At 37.1% G+C, this 26,573-nt stretch overlaps 1 protein-coding gene across 1 annotated transcript in view; it reads right to left on the reverse strand.

Annotated features, from left to right (window-relative positions):
- Window positions 1–3,765: 3,765 nt before the first annotated feature.
- Window positions 3,766–26,573, reverse strand: part of LOC136854514 (probable peptidoglycan muropeptide transporter SLC46) — a 28,358-nt gene continuing 5,550 nt past the window's right edge. Inside the window, exons 2-7 of the mRNA XM_067130853.1 lie at window positions 26,561–26,573; window positions 21,939–22,034; window positions 7,450–7,593; window positions 7,005–7,088; window positions 6,584–6,740; window positions 3,766–6,439 (exon numbers count right to left, since the gene is read on the reverse strand). The exon at window positions 26,561–26,573 is cut by the window's right edge and continues 1,011 nt beyond it. Of these exons, the coding sequence (XP_066986954.1) occupies window positions 5,911–6,439; window positions 6,584–6,740; window positions 7,005–7,088; window positions 7,450–7,593; window positions 21,939–22,034; window positions 26,561–26,573 (1,023 nt within the window). The 3' untranslated portion in view covers window positions 3,766–5,910. The remainder of the gene's footprint in view (window positions 6,440–6,583; window positions 6,741–7,004; window positions 7,089–7,449; window positions 7,594–21,938; window positions 22,035–26,560) is intronic.

A 26,573-nucleotide genomic window follows, 5' to 3' on the forward strand; every position in this document is an offset into this window, starting at 1 on the left:
TCCTTTCTAACGGCAAAGCGAGTTACAGCAATCAGGTTCCGTGCCCTTGTCTCCTACGCTAAAAATATAGCGCCGAGTTTTTCGAGTCCCGGTTGATGGGTGTTTGTGGGTGGAAGATTTGCCAACGGAGTCTGTTCAAAATCTTGTTTCTCTCTCAGAGATTAGTCACTTGAGCGTGAATTCATGAGTGTTATGAGTGCGTATGTGTGTATTATTATTATTATTATTATTATTATTATTATTATTATTATTATTATTATTATTCAGAACATGAACCTTATTCATATGGAACAAGCCATTCACTTGAAACTCAAGCTTCCGAAGAATATAGTGTTCATTCGAAAGAGGTAACGGGTTATGGAAAATACAAAATCACGAGATTAGTTATTAGAAAAAACAGACAAATTAAAAAATGAGCAAATAAATAATCTAAAATGTAAGTGAATTATTAAAATACTTTCAGAATTGTATTACGGTAGTAATGCATTGCATCTTCACTTGAACTTCTGAAGTTCCAGCCCACTGCTTCTATCCCAAGCAAAATAATGAAAATTTATAGAATACTAAATGCACGTCAGAACTAAGTTCCATCCAGATCTAGATACGAAATATATCATGATCAGAATTAATTAAGAAATACAGTGTTGCAGATCTCTTAAAATGCCGGGAAAGGAAATGACTCATTCAAGAGGCTTTCGGAAATTCTTGGAAATGACGAGTTTTTGCCCTCGACATTACATCATACAGGAAGAGGAAGAAGAATGTTTACCTCAAGTTTCTTCTGATTTTCAGGATTGCTTGATGTCTTATGCATTTCATATATATATATATATATATATATATATATATATATATATATATATATATATATATATATATATATTTATATATATATATATATATATATATATATATATATATATATATATATATATATATATATATATATACATATATATGTGTTAAAATGGATGTATGTATCTGTGTGTATGTTCCAGCATAACTCTGAAATGCACTGAGCAATTTCAACCAACCTTGGTATATTTATGACTTATTATCTAGAAACCATCACTGTGGGTGTAAGACATCACTAGCATCAAAGGGCACCAAAGGGGGTGGGGTGGGAAGGCTTCCCTGAAACGGGGCTGGTTCTGCCCGTAGACTTAGTAACTAAGTAAACTTCACGAATTTATCATACCTAATTTCATTATACATATGATTTACTATCTGGAAAAGAATACTGTGGGGGTAAGACATCAGTGGCACCAAAGGGGGTGGGGGTTGGGAAGGGGGTGACAGGGAGATAGAGAGAGAGAGTGAGAGGGAGAGGAAGTGAGAGAGAGAGAGTAGAGGGGGTGTTAGGGAGAAGAAAGAGGGAAAGAGTCAGAGTCAGAGAGAGAGAGAGAGAGAGAGAGAGAGAGAGAGAGAGAGAGAGAGAGAGAGAAAGTTTATCGGTTGTCATTCAGAGTTATCCCGGACAATGCTGGGTTGGTCAGCTAGTATTTATATATGCATGTATATATCGTATATATACATACTTACATATATATATATATATATATATATATATATATATATATATATATATATATATATATATATATATATATATATATATATATGTGTGTGTGTTGTTTGTGTATATATATATTTACACACACACACACCATATATATATATATATATATATATATTTATATATATATATATATATATATATATATATATATATATATATATATATATATATATATATATATATATATATATATATATATATATATGCTTACAACTTGCAAATATCATGAATTTGCAAGAGCCACCATGACCTCTTAGCTCCTCGATTTCCTAAAACGATCTGGATGCGCCCATCACTGCAAGCCTTGAGTCTAAACGAAGGAACGAATGGGGAAACACTAACTCCCCTGCAAGGATTTAAACCGACGCAAGATAGGTCGGGTTTATTTGCTTAATCTCATGCTATGGTGGTGAGGGCGGGTCTATTCAAACCTTTAGCTGAAAGTTACTCGTTTGAGCTATTAGGTTTGTAACATTACCACAACCTGTCGAGTGTGGGCTCGAACACTTTCACCGGAGTTTTAGTTTCAATTTTTTTTCTTTATTTGGATTCAAAGCTTGTAGTGATAGGCCTATCCAAAATGTTTTAGGATCTCGAGACGTTAGGAAGCCTTTGTGAGTATTGCCAATGCACAAACACACACACACACATATATATATATATGTATATAAATATATATATGTATATATATATATATATATATATATACATATATATATATATATATATATATATATATATATATATATATATATATATATATTTATATATTAACTTTCTCACTTACACAATTGATCTGTGCAATAATACAAATACTAACAAGACCTCATTTAAACTGGATGGCACCTAGCGGAGATATCATCCAGTTTCAATGAGGTTCTGCTAATAAATAAATAAATATATATATATATATATATATATATATATATATATATATATATATATATATATGTGTGTGTGTGTGTGTGTGTGTGTGTGTGTGTGTTTGCGCATTGGCAAAACTCACAAAGGCCTCCTAACGTCTCGGATTCCTGGTTAATACCTAGTTTTTATGCCAACTTTCCAAAATACTATGTAACGGCTTCAGGTAGGTCTTGGGATGAACAAGTAGCCAGATCTGCGCCATAAAATCTTAGAATCTCATATACATCATGCTCTCTCCTTCCTCGATGAGAGTACCACATAATTTCATCCTTTAGGAAATTGTCCGTTATGTTCTCAGTAACGAGGATAATACTGAAGGTTAATGACAGGAACTTTATCTCTTTAAACCCTCATCATCATCATCATTTTCAGCATCGCCTCCAGAGCCGTGTGGCGCAAAGAACCTCTTTGAAATTCATGCTCTTACGTCTATCCCGTGCTTTATCTTTTACAAATCTCCACTCATCTTCTGCCTTCCTCCTCCTAGTTCTCACCCAAGTAGGTCTGGGTCTTCTAACTCCTCTGGTGCCCACCGGAGCCCAGATGACATTACCACATACTGAGCTACCCAGGAAGGGGTTAAGTGTTCTAACTGACGTGGTTTTTGTGTCTTAATTACAAACACCTGCGTGACTGATATGAATAACTTCAAGCAAAGACTACTTGAGACTTTAACAAACCTCAAATCGGGCCTCAGAAGGACAAGGAAGATAATTATGTGAAGTAGAACTGATAACATCAAACTGATGAAAAGAGTAACTGAACAAAACACTTTGGGATTTACTGGAGCGGCCGAAAGGATCATAATCTTACGCAGTACAATTATGTACTTAACAGGGTCATTTGCAAAGGCAGTTTAATACGACACGACTGGATCATTCAAGGTTGCTTGGAGTCAGGAAGAGCTAATGACTAAGTAGCTCTTTGTAGAGCTCATATCCGGAGTTAGGTATGAGGAAAATCGTTCCAGGTGTTTTGTAAGTAAATGGGAATCATTTGACAGTAAAATTCATTATTATTATTATTCATAAGATGAACCCTATTTATATGGAACAAGCCCACGAAAGGGGCCACTCAGAGACTTGAAATTCAAGCTTCCAAAGAATATGGCGTTCATTTGAAAGAAGTAACAGAAGATTACTGGAAATTTAATTTAATTCTAGAACTCAACATTCTTATATCTTCCTTCAACAAAGAAGACTGGGAACCGTATTACAAAATTACATGACATTACAACAGGTAAAAGTGACAAAGACCAACGCTTGCTAATTGTTTTTATTTGATACAAAAGTTACAAATTGACTAAACGTAATTACATGACATATTGCTTACAACTACAAAATGAAGGGGGTGAAAAAAGAAGTTATTTTGTAGAAGTCTGTTGATTGCCTAAATAGGGTTTAAAAGAGAAGAGAGAGAGAGAGAGAGAGAGAGAGAGAGAGAGAGAGAGAGAGAGAGAGAGAGAGAGACTTATTTGCACTAACAAAATCATCAATCTACAAACTCCGTTTTTATTTATCTTGAGAATTGTCTGAAGGTTTAACCACTGACTAGACTTTGGTGTTTCACTTTGGGTTTAGTCATTATACCTAGAAGAAAAAAAAAGAGAGTTAGGAAAAATTGGCAAAACTAGTAAAAGACGGTATTATCTGCAAATGATACTGGCGCAATTGGCTATAACACAACCAGGCACGCGAGGATCTTGGTCCCAAATTTGGGTAATAACTATTCTCCATCTTCATTACCCCGAGGAACTCCTCAAACAAACAGCTTGTAGTTCGAGTGACGAGGTGAGCTGATTGCAATTGCAGCCAAATGTCCATATACCTTGTGACAATTAAAAAAAAAAAAAAGACACTCTCCTTCAGATGGCTTCTGAGATTATCTGCACTTCCTGGATGCTTGTGCCTTTGTGAGGCAAGTTTCGAAATGCTCGGCTCTGGATAATCGATCGCAGACTCTGAAGGACTCGTGCCTTTTTGTTTCTTAGTGGGTGTTGTTACCAAAAGGTTGCAAAGGAAAAGAGAAATGTTAATCAAGCTACAAAAACCCAGGAGATAGATAGTGACGTCTCTTGATTTGCAAGGTATGAATGTGATGCGTGTAGTGGTATTGTATGGGGAAAAGATGTTCATTGATCAAGTGTCATAACATACAGAAACTAATGGATGTTAGAGCTGTGAGTTCCACTCTTGAATGAATAAGTCTTTTCACACCAGAATGACGAATCTACACTCTATTTCTGATAGTGATGCCGGAATTACAAACTCAGTATGCCTTTTATCTCAAATCACTCCGGAACACAAGTTTCCACACGCAGAAGCAAAGGCAATAGCTATCATTTCTTGCGTCTTTGAAGTATTTACGAATTCACTAGGCCTTAAGTCAACCCTTCCAAATTTTCCATGGAACTCTAAGTATTCTGTGTATTTCGTATTTAAGGCAATTTCCAACGTTTAACAAGTGAGGGCTCTATTCACTGAGCAGTTATTTTTCATAGCTTTATGATTACCTCACTGATAAAAGTAACTGCCAACATCTCTCCCATAAACTAAATTGGTTCCCAGGTCGTTTGGAAAAGTAACAGGAAATCTGAAATATGAATCACGTCACAGCTTCTTCTTCTCCATTTCATACCAAAAACTGGACAGCGCATTTAACACGTATATAACAAAAGCACATTAGTAAGCTTCTCAGAGAAGGGTTTAGACTCAATCACGAAGCCAGCACAAAACCATTTCCTTTATTAGACGACGCTCACCGTTGCAGCTTCCGCCATAGACTTGAAAACAGGGACAGGCAATTAAGTATTTTGCTTCGGCAAGGCAAAGGAAAAGATCATTAACTCTGACCTGTAAGCTTGAGTATAAAAAGTTCAATAATGAAGCTAGGAAAAGATCATTAACTCTGACCTGTAAGCTTGAGTATAAAAAGTTCAATAATTAAGCTAGGAAAAGATCATTAACTCTGACCTGTAAGCTTGAGTATAAAAAGTTCAATAATTAAGCCATAAATATAAGATACTTTGTCATTCAATGATGAGAGAAGCAAGGTTTCGAGGGATCTCGTTAATGTCAACGGGAGTCAGCACACACACAGAGATTAGAGATGATACAATGAGGTACTTGAATATATGAGTTGCATCACTGTTCAAGAGTACAGCAGTACAGAGGAGACGTGCAGCGTTCCGCATCAAAGGTACGTAACTTAACCTTACATCACACTGTCCGCGGTACTAAAACGCACCGCTTGTGTTATGGGGTTGTCTATCACAGAGTACCTAAATGTCACGTGAACCATAAATAGGAATTATGATACTCCCTTACTCTACCGTCACTTTTTTTTTGTGTGTTTTTTCGAAAATACCATCTACAAAACCAGTAGAGAGAGAGAGACTTAGAGAGACGTCAGTTAAGTTTAGCACTACCCGCATCGTCACAATCTTTAGCAGGCAATTCCTTGACGGTCAAGATCACCTCTATTTGCTCATTTTTCTCATTTTCAGGCTTCGCTTGAGGCCCCTTCTCGGTCTCCACGTAAGCTAGGTTATCCACACCCCTGAGCGAGTCGTTTCGACACGCGGGGGCCTTTAAAACCGCCAGCTTTCTCTGCAGTTGTGAAATCTCGTTTTCGCTGTGCACCTGATCCTCCTTGACCTTGATGAGGATGGTGTTTATACTCTTTCCATGATCCGGGAGCTCCCTCTTCTTCTTCGGCTGCGGAGTGCCCAAGTGGAAATTGACGCCGGACAAGATGGCCGATGACCTCATGGTGTTTTTCTTTTCCTTTTCGGCGCTGGGCGACAGCATGGCCCTGTGGCGGAGGTCGTTGTCGCAGAGGCGCAGCGCCGTTGGTCTGACTGCGTCCGTGCCCTCGGGCGGACCGTCGAGGTCGTCGATGCTGTAGCTCTTCGTCGAAGTCGACATGATGATGACTCTGTGGGAGCAGACAGTGTTAGACTATTAGAGAGCTCAGGAAAGTTTCAGCTGAATCATATCTTTAAGTAACTTCAGAAACGGTACAAGAAAAGGTTTTTCAGCGACCCGAAGTTGATTTTGAAAAGGGGGAAAAGTTCCTTACATGAAGAAGACGGTCATGAGGATGTTGGCGCCGGCGCCGAAGAAGAACTGCGCCCCTGGGAAGGTGTGGACAGTCGCGTGGTACACTGAAGTGTACAGGGAGAAACTGATCATGGGCATGACGCCATCAAGGGCTCCCATGACAGCTGACACTTTTCCTGCAGAAGATGCAAAAGATAATGAAGTATTAAGCAAGGAAATCTCATTGTCATCATACTTAAGAAAGATATAAATTTCTAAAGACCCTTAAACCAGGTATTCCCTAAACGATGTGATATCACAAAATAACTACCTAATTCGTGGAGTATTAAGCCATGATATATCATCGTCATAATATGCTTAAGAAAGATATAAATTTCCAAAGACCCCTAAACCTGGCACATTCCCCAGAACGATGTGACATCATCAGATAGAATAATTACCTAATTCGTCTCCCGTGACAAACTTGGACAACATGGAGCGAATCGCGATGGAGCAGGAGTTCACCAACAGGGCAACACACGGAGCTGAAAGTAAAAGGAGCAGTGGATGAATTAGGGCGTTGACAGGTGATTTGTCTCCTTTAAATATGGTCACTTTGCCGAAGAAGAAGAAGAAGAAAGAGAAGAAGAAACTTAAGGTCTGTTTGTAAAGGTTAGGTTATGGACGGAGCAAACGGAATTAAGGTGCTAACAGGTAATTTGTCTTCTTTAAATATGGAGAAGAAGAGGAGAAGAAGAAGAAGAAGAAGAAGAAGAAGAAGAAGAAGAAGAAGAAGAAGAAGAAGAAGAAGAAAAGGCCTGTTTGCAAAGGTTTGATTCAAGGTCTGAGGAGGGAAGTCTTCTCAAAGGTATAGGATTCTAGAAAAGGATTCTGGTCCACACTTACCTATCCACACGAGGAAATAGGAGTCTACAGACACTAAACCGTAGAGGATGTAATCGAGGATGCTGGCTGACGCTCCTAGGATGGCAAGGTAGTTATCGGAAATTCCCATTCCAGTCGATAACAGGGGCACCATAACCAAAGAGCCTGGAAATAGAGGGAGAAAGGAATGACGTTACAGTGTCCAGTTGAAAACAAATGAATGCATTTCTTAATTTGAGACTGCACAATAAATGTTCTAAAATCTATTGGTCCACAAATGGATTTACTAGACATGTAGATTCTTTTACCTGTGACTGTCCTTTACACCAGTTCAACAGCTTTCTGTACCGAGCCAAATGTATGAATATGTGGCTGGACCTCAAAGAAAAAGCCACTGCAGTGACTAATGTGGCTGGGTGGAATAATACGTCTCGATGAAAGGAGAGAAATAAAAATGAACGATGATTAGGATAACTGGAAGGATATTGACACACTCTCACGTGTGAAAGAGGGATACATTTCTGCTCTATGTTGGGACAGAATCTAGGGTCTCTCCATTACTGTTAATCCAGGAACTTTTCATCTAATCTTGATTCGGGAAATGAATTCATGCGACTGGTGCGCGGAAATGATCAGAAACTTCGAGGCAGGTATGTTGAGAGAGAGAGAGAGAGAGAGAGAGAGAGAGAGAGGAGAGAGAGAGAGAGAGAGAGAGAGTTCCATACCTACTATGACTTACGGATATAACCAATTGTCACTGCAAATACTGTTGCATAAAAGTAATACCTACGAGTAAGTCAAAATAACTTTAAGCGTTTTACAAGATCTAGATAGTAGCCTCTACCTCTGATACCTAGAATCTATAACTTACTTACATTCGATGCAATTGATAATATCGGTAAACGATACTGCTACCTGTTATTCTTTGCCCATAAATGAAGTAAACTTTTCAGAGGTCATTTATAATCCAAACGATCTACAAGTCTACTATACTTTTAACCTGAATCGCCTCCCAGAATTGCAACTCTCTCTCTCTCTCTCTCTCTCTCTCTTCTCTCTCTCTCTCTCTCTCTCTTTCTCTGTGGCCCTTCACCTTAAGAGGGCGCCAACAACCTGGGCATGAAAGGGCAGCGAGACGTGCCCAAAAAAAGTGGCCGAAGACCTCGAAGAGAAAACGAAGAGTTTGATCTTCATCTGGGCATTCGCCCCGCATGGTGGGGTTTGGAATGCAGTTGAGGGATTTGCGTTTAATTGCGCTTATTTTCCAAAAGATCAGATTTGTAATTTCTCTTCAGGAATGATGATGGAACCTTAATGTTTCTTTTTCTGATGAATTTAAAGCGAAGAGAAGGCCAGGGGTTCACTTTGACAGAAAGGATCTAACTGATGATGAAGTGAGGTGAGTATAGTAGGTGGATGCAAATGTGTTCATTAGATCTACTTCTGTAATGCCTTTTTTTTGTAGAATGATAATAGAACCTTAATGTTCTTTTTCTGATGAATTTAAAGCGAAGAGAAGGCCAGGGGTTCACTTTGACAGAAAGGATCTAACTGATGATGAAGTGAGATGAGTATAGTAGGTGGATGCAAATGTGTTCATTAGCTCCACTTCCTGTAATGCTTATTTTGCAAAAATGCAATTTCTCTCAAAGAGTGGTAATAGAGGCCTCAGTTGTTTTTCTGATGAAGTTAAAGAGACGAGATGGCCAAAGGTTCACTTTGAAAGAGTCTAACTCAGATGACGCAAGGTGCAATCATCTATAGTAGGTGAATGTATATATGCTCATTAGTCTATATCTTTGATTGGCTTTATCTCAGAAGATATATAGAAATATCCATTTAAAAAAAAAAAACAGCATTCTTAAAGAGAAATGACAACTTTGGAAGATAATGATTATATACAGATGAAGATATTTACTTGGTTGAAGTTATAATGAAGGCGTCATAATTTTCAAAAATTGATTTTAAACTCTTTAAAAGGAACATTACAGAGTCCACAGGAAGATTAATTCGGCTATTTGCTTTGCATAATATGATCATAGTCATATAAATGACCGTATTTATCTATCTATTTATCTATTTACCAATTAGTTAAATTATTTTTTCTTTTCTGATAACTGATCTCTTATTTTTTATGTCCTATTGCTTTCTGTTATTTCTTTCAAATGAACACCATATTCTCTGGAAGCTTCAATTTCAAGTCAATGGCCCCTTTTGTGGGCTTGCTTGCTCCATATGAATAGGGTTCATTGCCTGAATAATAATAATAATAATAATAATAATAATAATAATAATAATAATAATAATAATAATAATAATAGCATGAGGTCACTAAAATGGTGAAGATATCCACTGTGGTGTTAATGTAAATATATGTTCCTCTAATATACATTTACATTTACACCATTGTGGATCTTTTCACCAATAATAATAATAAAACAATAATAATTTCAACCTACTCTATCGTAGTTTTTCACATCAGAAGTAAAATTTACTCATCTGAAAAACAACTTTGGAAAGCTAGTTAACCATCAATTTTAAGATTTCAATTATCTCCTGGAACACTTTCAAAATTACTGCTGTTAAACATCGCCATTATACAGAACAAATTATCAGAAGCTATTAAGGAAATAACTGCTAATGAGAATCATCAATGGAACTGTTATACGAGGAGTTCTCAGAGAGAGAGACTACTCGTTCACTAACAGCTCAAGGCCTACTACTAGTTTAGGAGAGAGAGAGAAAAAAAAGAGAACTAGATAAGAGAAAGGAAGTAGAGAGATGAAGAAAGAAATGTTTGGGTGGAGTGCAAAACGAGTTAGGTGTCTATGTCATTAGCATATCTATATCTATATATATATATATATATATATATATATATATATATATATATATATATATATATATATATATATATATATATATATATATATATATATATATATATATATATATAAATACACACACACTATATATTTATATATGTACATGTGTATATATATATATGTTTATTTATACATACATATATGTATATATATACGTATATATATGCACATAAATATTTTCCCCAGCAGAATACCCAACAAAAGTCGGAAGGAACGACACAAAAACAAATCAATAAAGACAAAAAAAGCTGAAAAAATAGAATGAAGGATTGAAAAGTTTCACTTATAAATCACATTATTTAAACCTTCTCGATAAGGAATTAACTTGTGAGTGAAAAAGTATTATAAGAAACAAATATGAAGTAACAGCAATCAGTGAATTGAGATGATTGTAAAAAAACCTTCATGCAAATGTTAATAAGAGCAATGAAGTCAATTCAGGGGTCTAAATACTAATAAAGAAGTCCGCTAAAGAGTTTAAATAAGAATAATGAACTCTACAAAAGCGTCTAATAAAGAATAAAGAAAGAATAAAAAGGTCAGCTAAGAAATCTAAATAAGAATAAAGAAGTAAGTTAAAGTCTTCAAGTTATCTGGAACCTCGTTTGACGGTTGACTGATTAAATGAATTTGTGTCATGCATTACACACTCCTACATACACTTTACCAGAGAGAGAGAGAGAGAGAGAGAGAGAGAGAGAGAGAGAGAGAGACTCAGCATCCGGGAAGGCTTCAAGGGAAGGAGAGAGATACATGCTGTGGTGAGGGTAAACAAAGAGGAGGGATTCTTCTTCTTCTTCTTCTTCTGTTTGTAGAGTTTTTCGGTATCTCAGCGCGCATCAGAATTATGTGCCTTCGTTCTCGCTCTTTCCCCCTCTCTCTCGTTCTCTCTCATCTCTCTCACCTTATGCCCACGTTTTCTACACGTAATAACGAATGTACGAATGCATTTTTCATTCTTTGAAAAGCGAAGAATACATGGAAAGCCGGAAGAATGAGTTGACACATTTTTATCTTCGGGCATAAGTCGACCGCGAGGTGAAGGGCGGGGGGGGGATACTCGCAAAAGAACTCTTCGGCCTCACGACGCATGCGCGAATGAAGGCCATCTCGAGGGCACATTTTTTCAGACCTTCTTCTTCTTCTTCTTCTTCTTCTTCTTCTTCTTCTTCTTCTTCTTCTTCTTCTTCTTCTTCTTCTTCTCTTTTTTGTATTTTATCCTTGATGGAACTGACGTGACCTCAGATTACCTCGATTAAACGTGGGAAACAGACTTTGTCTATAGAAAAAGGGTGTTGTTATAACTGTATGTGAGTGTTTGTGTAAGTAAGGCTGGGAGGTTATAGTCTGATTTATAGATGGGATCTGGCGTCGCAACTAGGGTTGTCACCAGCAGTGAAAGAAACATTCTCTTACTTCATGAATACTTTGTGAATATATTCAAATCGTGTAATGTGGACAAAAGGGAATATTAAAAGATTAGATCTTAAAAAAACTGCTGTTTTAGAGAGAGAGAGAGAGAGAGAGAGAGAGAGAGAGAGAGAGAGAGAGAGAGAGAGAGAGAGAGAGAGATTTTTATACTGAGATAATATATTTATATAAGTAAATAAAAAATAGTAATATATATATATATATATATATATATATATATATATATATATATATATATATATATATATATATATATATATATATATATATATATATATACGCACACTAAGTCAAATAAAGAGACGTGCCTTAAAGTAGTAACAAAAAAAAAGGAAGATTAATCACTCATTTCTAACGATGAGAATTACCGGCTCATAACAATAAAACATTGATCAAACAATTTATTACCACAGCAATTACACGCAACCTTTTCCAGGCAAATTAATCACTATAAAAATTGCTATAGCGTTTTATTACTTCACGTCCCGATTATCTAATAATTTAAGCAAACAAGATAAAACAAAGAGAGACTAATTTCATGTAATTTTTTGGTTCAACCAGTTTAAACAAAAAGCATGGCTCGGAATCACGTTTAATTGCAATCTGAGCAAGAATCGGCTGACTGAAGCGCGCATGCGTCGAGGCTTGAGCGTGTTTGAAGGACCAGCTTAAACTGAGGGAAAACGTTTAATCTTATATTCTTTAAAAACCCACGTGTGGGTTTGAAGGACCACATTAAGCTGAAAGGAAACGTTTAATCTTATATTCTTTAAAAACCCACGTTTGGGTTTGAAGGACCACATTTTAAAAACTGTAAGGAAACGTTTAATCTTATATTCTTTAAAAACCCATTTGTGGGTTTGAAGGAAAACGTTTAACCTCATTAAAACCCCAGGTGGAAACGTTTTGAAACTGCATAAAACGTTTAATCTTTAATTCTCAAAATTCGGGGCTCATTCACCCCTTTATTTGCGGTCAGACGAAATCCTTAACACTGTTATTATATAGAAAGGAGAGTTACTTTGATTTTTTTTGTTACTCTTTTCCTTTTTTTTCGACAAGGTTCGACAACAAAAAACAACAACAACAACAGACAACAGCAACAACAACAACAACAATAATAATAATAATAATAATAATAATAATAATAATAATAATAATAATAATAATAATAATAATAATAATAATAATAATAATAATAATGGTGACTAAACCCACAATGATGAAAGTGTAAAAATGTGCGTACCTAAATAATAATAATAATAATAATAATAATAATAATAATAATAATAATAATAATAATAATAATAAACCCATAATAATGATAATAATAATAATAATAATAATAATAATAATAATAATAACAAAATAATTACATAGTCTTTCAGAACAACAAAACCTAAACAAATCTAACGACGATTATACGAAAAATGACGAACAAATACGGAACGGCGTCTCAGTTTTAAAATGCACTATTGGCAACAAAGTGTAGGAAAATCACGACCATTTCGAAATTGCCAAAATTTCCCCCCCAAAAAACCAAAAGAACAGCAAAAAAATCACGTCTATCCTGGAAGCCACCTCCGAGCACCTTCCTCTTATCAGTTATTTAAAGTCCTGAGGTGTCAAGATTATTCAGGATTATCGACTAATGCGTGACTTGCCAAACCTTCGTGGCAAGACATAATTTGCTTTTGCGGGAGTGAAATATGTAAAGGGTGTCTCTTGCCTGGATGCTTGGTCGTAAGGCATCAGCTGGGAAATATCTGCTTTTGGCCAGATCAGTGCACTAAAATTTAATTGGGGGGGGCCACCAATTTTCATATTATACATACATATATATATATATATATATATATATATATATATATATATATATATATATATATCATTAAGTTTATTGTTACTATTTTTTTCTCAAAATATTATTATTTCTATAAAAGTTTTTTCCCCATTTATGTTATTAATACATAAATCTTCAGTATCATTATCTTGTCATTATTTTTCACGGGGGGGCGGGGCACGTGGCCAGGTGGCCCCCCCCTTGGATCCGATAGTGGGTCAGTCAGTGTTCGTGTGTGTGTTTGTGTCTGTGTGTAATTATTATTATTATTATTATTATTATTATTATTATTATTATTATTATTATTATTATTATTATTATTATTATTATCCAGAAGAACCCTATTCCAATGGGACAAGCCCACCGGAGTGGCCACTGACTTGCAATTCAAGCTTCCAAAGAATATTAAGGTGTTCATTAGAATGAAGTAACAGAAGGTAATGGGAAATATAGAAAGAAAACATCACTTCTTAAAAAAAGACCAAATAAATAAACAAATTAATGAATAAATAGATAAAAATATAAGTGAATTATTAAAATACAAGGGAATTGTACTAGACTGTGCATTTATTTTCATCAGAACGACCCTAGGCAGACTTTGAGAGTCTGGGAATTTTAAGTTTGAGCAGATATCCCACAAAAATGTCGATTGCTTCAGGAAATGACTTTGTGTACCCTGCTGCCCCTACACAAGAATTCTCCTGCTTGGGCATAAAATTCTGACAACGCTGAACGTAAGTGTGTTGTGGAATAAAACCAGTCTCCACCTTCGGAATAATGGGTGTAAGAATGCGAAGCTTTGTTGTAAAACTGATTGTGACTTATCAACCGAACCAGTCTCTAAGATATGGAAGGTGGTAAAACTGATAGTGATCTATAAATAGAATTTGGCTTTATTTACGTGGCGTAGAATAGAGCCAGTCTCCCAACTTTGGAAGGTGGTATATGTAGAACAATGTCAGATAGTAAGATTTTCCCCGTAAGGAGGTACCGGTTAAACCCAGCTGCGTTGCTTTCTGTTTTTTAACCTTCAATCTGTTCCCTTAGGTTTGGTCTCATCTCACTTGGCTGTCCAACATCTTTAACTTAATTTTTTGAACAAATCAAAGCCTTTCACGACAACAAATGCTGTTTGAGTCTCTAAATGCAACTCAGTGGTGTCGTAAATTACCTAATAATTAATAATAATAATAATAATAATAATAATAATAATAATAATAATAATAATAATAATAATAATAATAATAATAATAATAATAATAATAATAATAAAATAATATTATTATTATTATAATGATAATAATAATATTAGATACAAATCCACAGTTTTGTATGGGTACACACACACATATATATAAATAAATATATAATATATATATATATATATATATATATATATATATATATATATATTATTTTTAAGTACATGCACCCATACATAACTGGATTTGTTTCTCCAATAATAATAATAATAATAATAATAATAATAATAATAATAATAATAATAATAATAATAATAATAATAATAATCAGAGTGAGCCACTAGCTCGTATAAAGACCTTGTCATTGAAACCTTGCAACAAAATCAGCAAACGCAGGACAATGGTACAAGCTGAAACGCACCAATAGCTTGCGTAGTCGGAATAGTCAAGATAGTTTAACGTCATTTACGAACGCGCGCAGCCTCGTAGGCTATCGATAGTCTCTGAAACTCAAGGAAATCATTTCGGCTCTGGGACGAAAACTAGGACAACTCAGGAAGGGTTGAAAGCAATCACACGTACGGATTTGTTTAAGGAATGACGAATGGAAATAAAAAAAGAAAAAAAGAAATTGCTGGTGCATTCAGCCTTCAGAATTGCCTGTTAGTTTTTTTTTACAGTTCTGTTGGGAAGCTCGAGATCTATATTCTGGGACACGCTTCTTGAACAGACTTAGGATTTGATGATGAAAACACTACGTTATCTATCGATAACAACGCACGAAGGATTAGATGCACTGCGCGCATCTTCAGGCGAAATAAGAGCTAGATAATGCCCTGTGGTAAATGCGACATCGATAACAGAATATTATTACTTGAGATTAAGTTGAAAAAATTAATATTTGTACAAATCACTTCGTGAAATCGGATGTGATTGCGGAAAAAGCAAAGGTTAAGATGAGCTAATGTTGCGAGCCTCCAGTCATTTCAAAGCGCTGATTCTCTGTCCGTCTGTCCGTCTGTCTCGCCTTTCCTACCGTCGTAAAACCTACGTAGAAACAGTAATGAAGTTTACCTTCAAACTTCCTCAGTGTCTTTCCCACGGGTTCACCAAATTATGCCTCCGTTGCGCAAACAAACAAACAAACATCAAAGAAATTTATGCCTAGCAAAAACCAGCAGGAACATCAACTCCCATGGGCTATGCGTGGGTGAAACAGCTTTGACCTCTCTGACGGGGTATAGTTGGCTAGAGAGCTCAGGAAGGCTACTGAAGAAGAAGAAGAAGAAGAAGAAGTAGAAGAAGAAGTAGAAGAAGAAGAAGAAGAAGAAAACAGTACTCATGAAAGAGAAAGTCAATTGAAAGTAGCGGACGACGCGTGATTCTCATGCGGAAAGTTTGAAGCTTGAGAAATTGCTCGGAAGAAATTTTCTCCGGAAGTATAAAAGTGTCTCAGACTGAGACAAGATTTCTCCTTGATATCACAAACAGGTTCCTCTCAAGAGGAAAACCTATGAAGGCAAAATGCGCTCACAAGACAATGTCCTTTTTACGTGAATAAAATAATGTACGCCAACATGGTCACTTTGATTATTCACAAATTTTAAATGAATATGTTTAATTTCGCATTCATTTAGCCACAGGGGGTCGGGGGAAGCCATCCCGAGCCCGGATAAATAGGGAGGGGTGGAGTCAGTTAGGAAGGGCATCTGTCTGTAAAACATCTTCCACAACCAATTATGAAATAGGTTGTTCAAGACAAAAACATCTGGAGGAGTTTCATTAAAAACAGCGACCCACACTAGTGATTCGGCGAAGAAGAAGAAGAAGAAGAAGAAGAAGAAGAAGAAGAAGAAGAAGAAGAAGAAGAAGAAGAAGAAGGTATCTCGTAACGTTCAAGTGCTTAACTAAAACCATATTTTACCTCCCAGATATACATCTGCAACTTATTAATTCAGTTTCTGCCATATTTGACCCGTTTAAATCGTACTTTCAGCCTTCAAATTGTTATCAGTAATAATGTACTGCATAAACATTCAAATGTACTACCCTTAGTATTTATAAAGGAAAAACGCAAAAGGAAGAAATGATAAAAAAAAAAAATACAAGAAAAATGTACGGCTAAACAAGCACTCATACAAGCACACATACATTTATCAGAACCACAACTACAGCGGCACTTGGTTCCTCAGAGCAGTACAAAAGCAGCCTGTCCCTGACTTGTGACTCGGCACCAATAACACTGCCAAGAAATGTTCCCCATAATTTTCCAGTTTTCCAGCCGGAGAATGATAACTCAGGTTCTCCCCGACTAAACACAACCTGTCTCGGGCCTACGGCAGCAGCTGTTACAGCAGCCCTTCCGTTGGGGAGGTCAGACAGGAGCCTCTGAAGTCCTGAAGTCTCTGGTCAGAGATCTCGCTACTGCCACCCCCAGGCGCTGAGTCAGTCCCACCTCCCAGACTCCGGTTGTCTTAAGACGGGGCCCCCGTTTGCTAATTCGGGAGGGGCCGGACGCCGGCCACTTCCATATTAGAGCGAAGTACATCCTGGTCCTCTTTTATAGCAGTGTTTGAAGCGAGGTTCTCTCGAAGAAGCTCGAGCCCGAAGTGTTTGGGGAAATTGGATGGAAAATGTTTGAGAAATAGGCGTTACTGAAGGTTCTTTGCGGCGTCCCTTAGGTCCCTAGCCGCAACTCTCTTCGTTTCTTTTACTCTACCTACATTCATATTATCTCTCTTTCATCTTCCTTTCCACCCTCTTCTAACATTTGATTCATAGTGCAACTGTGAGGTTTTCCTCCTGTTACAGCATTCAGAGTTGAAAGTCCCTTTCAACGCTGAATGATCTCATAGGTCCCAGCACTAGGCCTTCGGCCTAAAATTCACATTCCGTTCCGTTACGAAGTTCGAGCGCGAAGAGTTTGAATAAAAGGGGTAGGAATGGTTTGAAAGAAGGACGGCCAAATGAGGTGGGGTCGGTGTTAAGCAAATCCTTGGAGGAAAAATACCCTTCAAGAGCAAACCTAAGGGGTATGTGGTGCCAGGGGCCGGGAGGTTGGGGAGGGGATGGGGAAATCCCGAACCTCCGAATCCTGTCAGCAACGACGGATAACCCTTTCAGACGCAATGGCGCTAATGATGTCAAGTGGCGTAGTTGCAGGGCGGACAATTAGGGAACGAAAGAAAACGGAGGGGTCGTTTTTCTTTCCTCGCATTTTCCCAAAAATAAACGGGGCCAATCATGACGAAGGTAAAAATCACGTACGAAGGAGAAAAAAAGAAGAAGAAAGGCCTTGAGCTCAGGATTGCTGCATATGGATTGAACGTTCAAACAAAAACTTGTTGCGAAAAGCTAAATATATTAGCGTAAAGTTCTGGAGGCATATAAAAATAAAGAGTCCCGGGCGAAAAAGGACTTTTAGCAAGGACGGGAACAAATCATGGCGGCATCTTGACTGAGTTCGGGTTTCTTAATGCTGGAGTTTTAATGGATGTACGTGTTCGAAAATGTAAAGCCTTATGGATATACGTATATATATGGATTTTATGTATGTGTTTGGATTATAAAATACACTTCGTTTTGTAACAGTGTAATATTTATTGTAAGGCAAGATGCCCATGAAATAACGGCAACTCTAAGAAAACAAATCAAGAATTTTTGCCTGTTCATGCTGGGTTTTTACTAGATAATACATATGTACGTATGTATAAATATATGTATATATATAAACACAAACACACACACACATATATATATATATATATATATATATATATATATATATATATATATGTGAGTGTGTGTGTGTTTATGTATGTATGTATGTATGCATGTATGTATGTATGTATGTATGTATGTGAAGAGGTTTCTTGACCACAGTTTAGTTTACCGAGTCGTATAAAGACATTGTAGCAAAATCACTGACAAATAAAAAACAATAAAAAAGTGCGCCGAAGTTTCTTCCGCGCAATCGAGTTTTCTGTACAGCGTATAATGCTGTATGAGCCGCGGCCCATGAACCTTTCAGCCACGGCACGGTGGTGGCCTGTCCTATAACGTTAGCAGACGCACGATCATGGCTAACTTTAACCTTAAATTAAATAAAAAGTACCGAAGTTAGAGGGCTGCAATTTGGTATGTTGCATGATTGGAGGGTGGATGATCAACATACCAATTTGCAGGCCTCTAGCCTTGGTAGTTTTTAAGATCTGAGGGCGGACAGAAAAAGTGCGGACGGACAGACGAAGTCATCTCGATAGTTTTCTCTTACAGAAAACTAAAAAAAGGAATGAACAACATCAATAAACTAGACTAAAATCTTTCTCCTCATTTTCTCCCACTTCCACCATCATCCGCGACTATGCTTCAACTAGCCACTCAACCACCTCATCGTCATCGCTTTTAATTATTCGCCAATCTGGATAACTCTGCTACCGTTTGCTTGCTTTTCACCCTCTGATATGCTAGTCAGGGTTGCGTGTTCCTCTGAAGGACACCCAGTTGTCCTCCTCCTCCTCCTCCTCCTCCTCCTCCTCCTCCTCCTCCTCCTCGGGATGGTGGAGATGGTGGTGGTGGTGGAGATGGTGGTAGTGTTGGCGATGTTGGTGTTGGTGAGGGAAAAGGTGAGTGGGGGCTAAGGTGAGCTCTCAATTCTGAATGAGAAATTTTGGAATGTTTTAGTTTTTTAAGTGTTCGCCCGCCTGCCTACCTGCTTGCCTGATTGCTTGCTTGCTTGCCTGTTTGCGTGCTTTCTTGTCTGTCTGTCTGTCTGTCTGCTTGCCTGATTGCCTGTCTTTTACGCTAAGCATGTAATGACCAACAGGGCATCCTGCCCTCCGCCCCAGATTGCATAAAAAAAAAAAACACTCTCCATTACTCAAACACACACACACACAACCACTATTACTCATTACCAAAAAAAAAAAAAAAAAGAAAAAAAAGATGAACATCAACGGGAGATAATTAAGAGCCAGACTGGACGGGCCTTTGAACTGCGGAGTAATTCTTCAGATATAAAAATAATGATAAAAAAACACATAAATCTTTTCACTTTCCAATAAGTTTTTGAACAACGTGCCCAAAAAAGAGCCACGCCCACTTCGCTCGCCCACGAGCGTGAGAAGAAGATAAAAGGAATAAAAAAAAGGAGAGAGAAGAAGAAAAAGATAAATGAGGTAATGAAGAGCGGACTTTACGGTATGAAGCAACAGCGACTGCAAGGGGAATGAATATACTTTCAAAGAGAGAGAGAGAGAGAGAGAGAGAGAGAGAGAGAGAGAGAGAGAGAGAGAGAGAGAGGAATGGATACGAAAGTGGAATGAAGAAATGCACAGGGAAATTAGCAAAAAGAAAAAGCACAAATGAACTAGCTGAAATAAAATAAATTCTATACGAAGTAAAATATAAATAAAAGAAAATAAAAGCAGAAGGGAGTCTTAGCACTCTTTCAGTGGTTGAACAAAAGGGTAAGGAGAGAGAGAGAGAGAGAGAGAGAGAGAGAGAGAGAGAGAGAGAGAGAGAAGGGGAACCAATATATGAGTCAATATATTTCTCTTTTTAAAGATTCAGAAACCACTCTTCAAAGATTTTACAAGCACCGAAATTCACAACTGATTACAATAATTCCAACATCGGTCCCTGACGCAACAGCTGGCATTAACCGGCAAATGCAGCAACAGATATATAAATAAAAACAAACTGTTACCAGTTACTTAGGAAATCGAGTTGTTTATGAAAGCCGAAGGGAATTCTTTCACGCCGTTTTGCCGCGAAGTGCCCATTACAAATGCATAAAGCTCTTGGGTAAGCAAGGGCTGGGCACGCAGAAACAAGGGTAGGAACACCCAGAGCGCATGCGCGTATGTACCACACGCACGTCTACAAAAGCTTACGGTAACCTTCAACTCTGAAACGAAGTCAACTTTCACCGTTGCAATGCGGGCGGGATAAGACAGCGATGACGCAAATAATATCTAAGTTATCTCATGTTAATCACTTCTTTATCAGGCCTAAAATGATGCGTCAAGCCTGCTCTGACATTTATGTAAAATATACGAAAGTAAGGTGCGTAGTATTTCGACGAATGTACTTATTTTTTAGAGCAGAAAAACTGCTGGGTTGAAACGTTCCATAAGACTTGATGATGGTGAATGTCAGTGGAAGGGGGGAACGCCCTCACGTTGTTTATTTGTTTCTTCTTCTTGTGAAATCATTGAACGTTTAAACTCGAGGAAAAATAGGCATCTAAAAGTTACGATATCATAGAATACAAATGACAGCATCAAGAAAGGAACTACGCCTGAAAAATTCAGAAATGTTGCGGAAAGATTTAGCAGTTTTACAAGCGGCGTTGGAACAAAAATTGAGAATGACTTTAATATTGACCTAAAGAATAAATAGTACAAACCTGTATAGGTTTTGCCACCTCCCAATAAAGTTTAAGTGTTTCGATTTAAAGTTAGGATTCTGGTCATACATTTTCAAGGCCCTCTGTGAGGCGACACAATAAACTGATGTTGATTGTCCTTCACATCTCCCAGCCGCTCAGATCTGGCTACGTTCATACGGATGAAATAATGACATAAAACGGAAACGAGAATGTTAGTAATCCTGGTTAATGTCCTTTGCCTCTCCTTGTTTTGTACAAGTACTTGAGCTAATCCTAGACAGATGTTCCTCAACTGAAGATTTAATTTGAGCTTGATAGCTTTTGTAATAATTGAATGGTTATGTATCACAATAATCTCAGTTGATGTTTGTAAAACCAGGTCTTCTTTATAATCTTTTGTTCCATTGTATGCAGTTTGCTTGAGAATGCCTTAGAGTGAAAGATCTTGCACTCCGTTGTTCCACTTTCCTCGTGGCTAAATATTCTGTTTATATATCTATCTATCTATCTATCTATTGATACATATATATATATAATATATATATCTATACATGTATGTATATATATAGATATCTGTACATATATGTGTGTATATATACACACACACACATATATATATAGTATATATATATATATATATATATATATATATATATATATATATATATATATATATATATATATATATATATATATATATATATATACAGTATATGTATGTACTTATCCTCAATAGCAAAAACTTGAACTCTACTTACCAAGAGCAGCCAAAAAGTTCTTGTAAGTGACCCAGAGCCCGTAGTCAGTTGCTTTCCAGGCCAGAACTCGCCTCGTGAACAGGTACATGTAGGCACCTGGAAAATTAATCAATAATATGATCTGAAGCCCCATATCAGCTCCTGGGAATTTTATTTCCAGTTGTTCAAAAGATTGTTCAAATGTGCCATGTAAATTTCCAAAGCTAGCTTTTATGAAAGGAAAAAAAATGATATTTTACACTTGTTATGAATCAACAGCGAAGACTTAAGACCAGTTTTATCGTTTGATGTGTTTAATCAAAATACTATTTATCTCTCTCTCTCTCTCTCTCTCTCTCTCTCTCTCTCCCCCCCTCTCTCTCTCTCTCTCTCTCTCTCTCTACCTGCCTGTGCCAGTCTCAAGTTCTCTTTCTTATTCATCAATTCCCTTGAGAGACCGTGAACTTGAACCTGAGTTCCTACAGCAGCAGCAGCAGAAGAAGAAGAAGAAGAAGAAGGAGGAGGAGGAGGAGGAGGAGGAGGAGGAGGAGGAGGAGGAGGAGGAGGAGGAGGAGGAGAAGAAGAAGAAGTAGAAGTGGACGCCTACAAGGTCACTTGAAAAAAGTCACTAACGTCAAGAGAGCGCTTGTTCTGTTTGTCATTACAAAAGGTGAGGCATTATACAGATTTATTTACTCTTAATTAAATAAAAACCTTTGTTTCTGATCTTACGAAGACTCGATGCAAATAGTTGTTTGTGGGTCTGGGATTATAATTGAATAGTTTTTGTCGAAGAATGTCTACCAGTTTGCAATTTTTGCTAACTTCCAATGTCTCCCAGGTTTCGACGTCTGCTAACTTTCATTGTCTACTAGCTTCCAATGTCTACCAACTTCTAAAGTCTACCGCTTACAGTGTCTGACAGCTTCCAATATTCTACCTGCTTCCAATGTCTGCCAGCTTCCAGTGTCTACCAGCTTCCAATGTTTATCAGCTTCCAATGTCTATCAGCTTTCAATGTTTACCCGCCTCTAATGTCTACCAGCTTCCAGTGTCTACCAGCCTCCAATGTCTACCAACTTCCAATGTCTACCAACTTCCAATGTTTAACAGCCTCCAGTGTCTACCAACTTCCAGTGTCTACCAGCTTCCAACGTTTACCAACTTCCAATGTCTACCAGCCTCCAATGTCTACCAGCTTCCAATGTCTACCAGCCTCCAATGTCTACCAGCTTCCAATATCTACCAACTTCCAATGTCTACCAGCCTCCAGTGTCTATCAGCCTCCAATGTCTACCAGCCTCCAAAGTCTATCAGCTTCCAATGTCTACCAGCCTCCAATGTCTACCCGCTTCCAATGTCTACCAACTTCCAATGTCTACCAACTTCCAATGTCTACCAACTTCCAATGTCCAAGGATCCTTAAACGTCAGGAAATGCTTTATTTTTTTATTGTTTACCAAAGGTGAAAGTTCACGTGTATCTTTTTTTTTATTACTTTTCCCTTATAACATTTGGATATCCAACATGACATTTTAATCTTCGAAAATAAAAAAAAAACATAGATAAATATTTATCAAGGCATTAATATCAATTATTCAGGCGTTAAGATGTGCAATATGTCATTTTAACCTTTGAAAATCAGAAATCAAGAATGTTTATCAGGACACTAATATCAGTCAGTCAGATGCGTATTAATCTTTGAAAAAAAAATGTTTATCAAGGCACTAATATCAGTCAGTCCAAGGCGTATTAATCTTTAAAAAAATAAAGAAATGTTTATCAAGGCACTAATATCAGACAGTCAAAAACGTATTAATCTTTGAAAATAAATAAAGAAATGTTTATCAAGGCACTAATATCAGTCAGTCAAAGGCGCATTAATCTTTGAAAAAAAAATAAAGAAATGTTTATCAAGGCACTAGTATTAGTCAGTCAGAGGCGTATTAATCTTTGAAAAAAAAATGTTTATCAAGGCACTAATATCAGTCAGTCAAAGGCGTATTAAAATTTGAAAATCAGAAATAAAGAATGTTTATCAAGGCACTAATATCAGTCAGTCAAAGGCTAAGAATTCCTCAGTATAGCATGAGGAATTCAGATCACCCAGACCATCAAGGGTTTGCAGAAGCTCTTAGCTCTTCGTGGAATCCCGAACCCACAATCCTTTGGGTGTGGTCTGTTGGGCAAGTCACAGTCTGACAGGTTCCTTAGGGTTTGTTTCTTTTTTTTTATTCTATTTCTTAATTTTTTCCTTCTTCCTCCTTGTCTCTCTCGTTTATCGGTTTCCTTTCTATCCGGCGTTACGTCAAAAAAAGAAAGCATACCGGTAATCTCGTTCCACAAGCTTTATAGAATCAAAGTTTGTTTCTTTTTTTTTCTAATTTAAATTTTAATTTTCTCCTTCTTCCTCCTTGTCTCTGTCGTTTATTGGTGTCCTTTCTTTCCTGCGCTACATCAAAAAACAAAAAAACAAACAAAAACCAGTAATCTGGCTCCACAGGCTATATCTTTTACGCAGATCTAAGTTTGTTTTTATAATCAGAAGTCAAAACTGGTTTTATGACTACCAGATGTAGGCGAAATAAAAAAAAAAAACATCTCCACTAACTAAAATAATTTAACAATAGCACATCACTCCCGCAAGCAAATGTATCTATATTTTGAAGGTTAAAGGAAGCCCATATTTTAGATTTTATTTTTCGTAAAGGCATTGGACTATGTTCAACTCTTTTTTAGAGAGATGATTTAATCATATTTTAGATGATTAGAAACTTAATGTAAGCGTTAAAGTATGTCAGTCAAAGACTGTAAAAGAAGTATTACGTTTGTGGCATTAAGTTACATTTACTAAGACTTTTTTTTCTTTTCTGTAAGAGTTACCTTTAGTTCTAGTGGATCATGAATTTCAAAACTTGTCCTCGCCGAGAGAGAGAGAGAGAGAGAGAGAGAGAGAGAGAGAGAGAGAGAGAGAGAGAGAGAGAGAGAGAGAGAGCTGAAACTACTGAATAGTGTACTTCACATTTGCGGTTTGCTGGAGTAAAAACGCTTGTGGGGTAAAGTTCTAGAGAGAGAGAGAGAGAGAGAGAGAGAGAGAGAGAGAGAGAGAGAGAGAGAGAGCTAAAACTGCACTGCACTTTGCTGAAGTCAAAATACTTATGAATTAAAGTTCTGGAGAGAGAGAGAGAGAGAGAGAGAGAGAGAGAGAGAGAGAGAGAGAGAGAGAGAGAGAGAGAGAGAAAGCTGAAGCTATACCGCACTTCACATTTGCACTTTGCTGCAGTAAAAACACTTACGAGTCTAAGTTCTGGAAACCTCTAAGACACAATTTCACTGATATTTAAACGGAGCAGTCCGGTCAGTGCTACTGACATTTCATACAAAGACTTATAATTTATCACCGACTCTCTGTCATAGAGAGATTTCTCTCCATATGGACAGTGGAACGATCTGGAAAATGGTCTGTATAGATTCAGTGTCTACAAACTTCCAGTGTCTACAAACTTCCAATGTCTACAAACTTCCATTGTCTACAAACTTCCATTGTCTACCACTTTCTATGTGTATCAGCTTCTAGTATGTATCATCTTCCAATGTCTACCACTTCCAGTGTCTATTAACTTCCAATGTCTATCAGTTTCAAGGTCTACCAACTTCCAATGTCTATCTGATTCAAGGTCTGCCAACTTCCAATGTCTACCACTTCCAATGTCTACCAACTTCCAATGTCTATCAGATTCAAGGTCTGCCAACTTCCAATGTCTACCACTTCTAATGTCTATCATTGCCAATGTCTACAAACTTCCAGGGTCTACCCTTTCCAATATCTAACATCTTCCAGTGTCTACAAATTTCCAATGTCTACAAACTTCCATTGTCTACCATTTCCAACGTCTATCAGCTTGCAATGTCGACAGACTTCCCATGTCTACAAACTTCCTATATCTATAAACTTCCAGTGTCCACCACTTCCAGTATCTTCCAGAATATGTCAGTTTCCAATTCAAGACAACATGCAGAGATTCTGATCTAATTGCAAAATCATGAGTGAATCATTGCAAAGTGGAAACTTCATTTGTCTTGTTCAGGTTGAGAGAGAGAGAGAGAGAGAGAGAGAGAGAGAGAGAGAGAGAGAGAGAGAGAGAGAGAGTAACTGGTTTCAATGCTGATCCGAATACACTTAAGTGTTGGTCATTCATTTAGACGCTTCTGTTTTATGAGTGCTTTTGCACTACTGTTAATTGGGCACAATTAGTAAAAAAAATGAGTCTAATTTCTTACTGGACACTGACTTTGATATAAAAGACCATTCTGCTCATCTGTAGCAGTCAAGATTTTGATTGTGATTATTTTAACCTCTCTCTCTCTCTCTCTCTCTCTCTCTCTCTCTCTCTCTCTCTCTCTCTCTCTCTCTCTCTTCCATGATTCACCGAACGTATCTGGTCTCTAAAATTGCTATTTACTTTTATGTTTAGCCTTTTTTTCTGGTTACATGCAACTTTTTTTACCATATATCCGCATGACCATATTCAGTTGCAAGACATATTAGAATGTAGCGTCGTAGGCCGGCAATAGCGACCATTATCATTCCGTGCACACACACACGCACACACACAGACGCACACCAACAAACGCACACTCACCTCTCCCCAGACG

This window comes from Macrobrachium rosenbergii, chromosome 29 (assembly GCF_040412425.1).
Source record: "Macrobrachium rosenbergii isolate ZJJX-2024 chromosome 29, ASM4041242v1, whole genome shotgun sequence".
In the NCBI taxonomy this organism is placed as follows: Eukaryota; Metazoa; Arthropoda; class Malacostraca; order Decapoda; family Palaemonidae; genus Macrobrachium; species Macrobrachium rosenbergii.